Here is a 5,842-nt window from a genome sequence, read left to right as displayed (position 1 = left end):
GAAAATGAAAAATCTTGTCACAAGATGGCATTAAATGTAAGCAAAGTTAAGCCTTTGGTAAATGGCAACATAAATACTGCTGTTTAAAATCTAACTTTGGACTCTGAGACATGTGAATAAATATTTAAAACATTTTGAAAGACAATCATGCAACTTGATAACCAAGGTTTGAATAAGACCAATTAATCCGAATGGCATTAAAATGTACACCCTAGGCATCACCAGTAATAACTATTTGTTGCAATAATAATAATAATAATAATAATAATAATAATAATAATAATAATAATATTGCAGTCTTACTGTTCTTGAGTGTTTTGTTCTGCAGGCTGTATAAGCGTTGGATCAACGTTTCCTTCTGCCTTTCAAGACGCATATTAAGTAAACCAGCTCGTTATGTGACATCAGCGATGAGGCTGACAGGTAATTTAATGACATCACACCTAACACTCCAGCTGGGATGGAGTGGAAGGTGCTGCTGAGGCTGTCTCTTCATGTTAGCAACACGCGCGGGGGAGAAGTTTGAACTTTGAAGCCTCCAGTCAGCAGAGGATCTTTGCAGGGTCACACTACGTGGAGTTTGACTTATGAATGAGCCTCATGTGATGACAGCGTGATGTCAGTGTGGAGGGGGTAAAAGACAGCACCGCCAGGAGGCTTATACGCTGTAAAACAGTGTGAGCTTAATTTCCCTGGAGCTACACAAACAGTGTGAGAGACACAAGAGAAGATTTTGTTTAACATTTGCATAGACTATCAGGTTCCCACAGGAGGCTGCACAACACTCAACATCAGAGTTCAAGTTTTAATACATCCAGCTGGTCACCCCAGAAATCAAATATATTTAGAGAGCCGTTTTGTAACATTCAAACATCTCAAATAGTTGGAGTAGTCCCACTGATGTTTGTCTCATCAGACACTTAAAGTGAACTCAGTGGAGAAAATGTCAACAGTGAATCAGTCCAAAGTCACAAATTTGATCTGGGAACGACATCAAACCCAACTAAACTGTGTTCCAGTTCCACGTTTAAGCGGAATAAACCCAGTGACCAGGCTAACTGCTGTTAGCAAAACAAGCTAATAGTGTTTTTCTCACTGCTAAAAGCTTGAACTCTGGAGCAGCATGTCCACTAAAGAGGGGTGAACATTAATGTGATAAAAACCATCAGAAGTGCAGGTAAACTTTTTACACAGTCCATCGCTGAGTGTTATATGGAAGGCGCCCATGTTGGGTTTTGAAGTCAGGGCTCGTGAGAAGCTACAGCTTCTTTTCCGACTAGATGTGGACTTTTTATTTATGATTCCAAAGTCAAACATGGATATTTAGACTTCTAAGAAAAATTGAAAAGCATAAGGGAAATGATGAATGCAGCAGTGGTTTGTTGCCCAGGGCAGCATTATGGGGGCAATAAACACCAAATAATTTAATCTGCGCCCCATGTGATGAGTAGCCCCCCCTGCTTGTTGTTGACAACACAAAGACTAGGTCATATGTTGTCTGTGGAACTTCACTGCATTTTATCCTGCCCCAGGATCTCAGGTGTTTTCCTGGCACCCCGGGCGCCGTCTGTGGAAGAACTGACCCTGAATGTATGAAATGCCTTTCTCTGTTTATTCATTACATCATCCAAGAAAACTTCAATAAGTACTGTATGTATTATATCTGCTGTAAAAAAAAAAAAAACAGTCCCCTACTATACAAACTGGATCCGCAGATCAGCGACAGCAGGTGTATTAGCGCCACCTAGAGGTGAAAAATAACATTTCCAAAGTGGAGTTTGTCCTATTTAATTTTGTCTCCTTGATGAGAAAGTAACGTTTTATTTCTGATGCCCGAAACTTTAAAAGTTGTTTAACCAACCTAACGAAGCAAATATTGTTTAAATCAATTATCCAATAAAAGTTTTAAGATAAAAAAAAAAAAACATGTTGGAAATCAGCTACATTGCATCAGTCAATTTTCATAACTGTTTACATGAAAAATCTACTTTTGACAAATTATTAAATTCAGCACCTTAAATATTTACTTTTTTTTTGCCAACAATAAGATGGTCTTACAAAGATGTATCTGCTGTAAAAAATAATAAAAAAAAAACATTAAAATGGACGACTTCTTTTTTGGTCCTTCTAAAAGAGCTGCTGGTCCAGATGACAGATCATGAGGCTCAGGGATCAAAAGCATCTCAGCACAGAAGCCTTGTAGGGTGACTGTACACTTACCTCATTCATAGTAATACATTGGTGACTGATAGATAGATGAACACTGAAAGCAAAAACTACACAGCCCCTTTTGCTTAAATGGTCAGAATTAAGCAGTTTGAAAATGAAACGATCTCCACTGGAGATTGTCATGAGAGAAATAATTCAGAAATATTTTTCAAACCCACTGTGAAAAATTTAAATTTTAACTATTTGGAAGCAAAATACTGAAGTTTTTTTTTTACATTGGAGTTAAAAATTGTAAAAGCTAGCACTGCACATATCTGGTCTAAATGTTTATTTGCAATTTTACTTAATTAATACTAGACTGTGTTACACTTCTTTTGTTTTAAATTGTGTTAATACCATGATATTATAAAACTAAGATATTTTATTCTAGTTTGTCACATGGTCAAAACCTCAACCTGAACGATGCATAATATACTTGAATTAAAAAAAAAAATCCAGGTTGGCTTTTCAGGGAACATAAAACTCATCTGTCATTCAGAAGAAAAAAAACACACATTTACAAAAAAGGACAATTTATTGCAGGTATACATTTAGAAAAATCACTGTAAAAATTACAGTACAAACATCTCAAAACATCTTTTTACAGAAACGCACATTTCTGTAAAGATTACAACCATCTTTTTAATTCAAAATCCATCATCAATAATCCAGTTACACGTCACACAGGATCACTCCCAGGCACTGACTTTCCTCTGAGATAGTCCAGTGTTGCCAAGTGTTTAGTCCATAAATATTCCAAGGAATGGTACAAAGAGTTAAAAAAAAAAAAAAAAAAAAAAAAAAAAAGAAACATTTGCATTGTTGTTCGGTCTCAGTCGGATACTCCTTGTGTCTGGACGAGGGAAACGGATGCTGTCAGAGGAATGTTTACAGACACATTTGTGTGTTTTCTGCCGAAAAACCTGTGGATGAACTTTTCTGGAGTGGCGAGGACTGGAACGTACAATCACGATGAAAATCCATGATAAATAGTGGAAAAGTCCCCCTTTGCGTCAACAGCGTAGTGCTATACCATAGCGTTGCTCTCACCGATTTTGTCCACCATCTGAAAGACAGCAAGTAATAAAAAAAGGCCACTGAAAATCTCCACCAACCTCGAGTTGTACGCGTTTCTCCCATGTGACACTTACCGTCCTAATTCCTGGTAAACTGAGCAAAGAGCCGAGAACAGGCACTCGCCTGATGAATCCGACCGCCACCGGGAAGAATCCCCTGTGAACGCGAAGCATGAGCGACGTGAACAGCTGGAAAGTGTGTTCGAGTGTGAGGTGTTTTATCACCCTTTGACCTGACCTGAACAAGAGGAAGAAACCGTAGATTTCCAGGACGACGCCGATGATCGGCCAGCCGGTCAGAACCACAAAAATGCCTCCCAAGAAGAAGCTAGTGGCTTTCGCTTTGTGTCTCTGGAAGAAGAACCTGAAGGTGCGCTCGAGGCCGATGACAAAAGAAAGGCCTGCCACGAAGAGAATCTGCATGCAGATGCAAAATATTATAAGGTTTAGAGATACTATCCTGTGGTGCATTTTTTTTTCTCCCAATAAAGATAAAAGCGCACTACTATTGAGCGACGACACTTTATCGGTTTTCTCTTATCATGCCAAAAACATAAAACATTTGTTGTTGAAAACATATTTATTTCATGCTTTAATCAATTTGCCAGAAATGAATGCTTAAGTTGGAACTGACCGTGACATGTTTATCTAATGCAAGTTTGATTGATTTTACAGAAAATTCTGCAAAGTAGCAACTCAAATTCTCCAGAATGCTTCCATCTATGAAAATTCACTAGTCTGCTGCAACATTTAGCCTATTACTGACAGCTTACTCCTGTGATGTCATTGACCAAAACAATCAAAAAGTATAAAAACTTTGAACATTGTGAAACTATGCAGTGGAATTGGAAGTGTGTTTGAGGAACTCACATTTCCTATCGCCAACAGAGCTTTATCAAAAAACAGTATCATTCCAAAGAAGAGGAAAAACACACCAAACCCCGTCAGTCCCATCCCAATTTCTGCGAAGTTTAGGGCACAAGAGATTTGATCAGAATTACATCAATCACAGTTCACATGTAAGCAAAACAAGGACGTGTACAATGAAAACACAATTAGGATATGAGCATAAAGGAGGGTATGAGTTTAATGAAGTAGCTGCCGGTTTAAATGTTTACATTTTCCCACATAGTACAGTAAATTGTAAATGTCTAAATAAGAAATAAACCCTCCACAGTGACGTAATGATGCTCTCAACCAATCGTTTTCTGCCGTTAGCCTCGTACATTTAGCTAAACCCGGTTAGTTACGGACAAAGAACGCCAAAAACCCAACTCTTACTTTGTGAATCCGTGAGTGAAATCATTTTGAAAGCTTCCGAAGATTTAACCAAACCAAATGATGACCGCTGCTCCTAAAATGTGTGACTGTTAAAGACCAGAAGCCAATTCAATTGTTGCTACGACGGCTGCAGTGCCACAAGCACGGGCAAAGCTAGCGGTATGTTACGCCAACACGTCAAATGGAGCCACGTACGCACTCACGCAATGTATCAGAGATCGTCTATTTTGACATCATACAAACATCAGACTCTTGAGCTTCTTTTGGAATCCTAAGAGAACTTTTAGTTAATTTTTAATGCTTGACAGAGGTTCAGGTAAATCAAAAACGACAACAAACGAGAAATGTTCCTAATCCCACGAGATTAAAGAATATGTTGTTAGAATAGAATAGAATAGAATAGAATAGAATAGAATAGAATAGAATAGAATAGAATAGAATAGAATTATACTTTATATATTGTCCCACAGTGGAGAAATTCAGATAAAGCAGCAGCATCGGGACATGTAGGTTCACACGAAGATGAAAAAAAAAATATATATATATATTAGAATATAAAAACAACAACCAAAATAAAGAATAATTTCTAGGTACAAGATTATAACTTAAAAATACTGTACAGTTATCAGAAATATCATACAATGATCCAAGGAATGTGCAGCTGAGTAGAACAAGGGTTATTGAGTTTGTCAGGAGGAGAGAGTCAGTGTTCTTCTCCCATTTGCTGGGAGAAGGATCTCATTTGTTTGATTATTAGTATGATATAGATTAATATATAATTTAGATTTAGATTAAATGGAAAATGTTGAGGGAAAATAATATATTTCAACAAAAATGTAATGCTAAGACTGGAATTTGATCCAAACACTGATAAAATAACAAGTCAATAACATTAATCTAATTCAGTTAAATTTGTTTATTTAATTCGAATATGTAAAAATTACAGATTTGAATATTTTTATTTTAATGTATAATATCTGAATTGAAATACAGAAAATGAAAACATTTCTATATAACAAATGAAACGCACTTATATTTTCAAAAGAAACTGTATGTTGGGTTCAGAAATGCACCGATGAAAACAATATCTTGTAATATAGCACTCTGTTTTGTTGTGCCTTGTGGGTTATAAGTCCATATGATAAACAAGCTTCCTACACTTTTTGAACTGTGTTAATAAAATGAACGAACTTTCCAATGATGTTCTCGACCATAGAAATTCAAACAGAGTGATAGCTCTTTATATTTTAACTCATACTGAGTCCAGTATGTTGTAG

General features: G+C 36.7%; 1 protein-coding gene across 1 annotated transcript; it reads right to left on the bottom strand.

Annotated features, from left to right (window-relative positions):
• Window positions 1-2,829: 2,829 nt before the first annotated feature.
• On the bottom strand, window positions 2,830-4,748 carry golt1bb (golgi transport 1Bb). The gene is made up of 5 exons (XM_015030223.1): window positions 4,566-4,748; window positions 4,155-4,246; window positions 3,523-3,701; window positions 3,360-3,441; window positions 2,830-3,274 (listed from the first exon to the last, which is right to left on the bottom strand). The coding sequence occupies exons 1-5, from the start codon at window positions 4,588-4,590 to the stop codon at window positions 3,236-3,238; spliced, it is 417 nt and encodes a 138-aa protein (XP_014885709.1). The 5' UTR covers window positions 4,591-4,748; the 3' UTR covers window positions 2,830-3,235.
• Between the last annotated feature and the right edge of the window lie 1,094 nt (window positions 4,749-5,842).

This window comes from Poecilia latipinna, unplaced genomic scaffold (genome assembly GCF_001443285.1).
Source record: "Poecilia latipinna isolate Pla-1442-1.1 unplaced genomic scaffold, P_latipinna-1.0 Scaffold175, whole genome shotgun sequence".
NCBI classification, from domain to species: Eukaryota; Metazoa; Chordata; class Actinopteri; order Cyprinodontiformes; family Poeciliidae; genus Poecilia; species Poecilia latipinna.
Note: the sequence above shows the minus strand (reverse complement) of the source record. Positions and strands in the feature narration are given on the sequence as shown.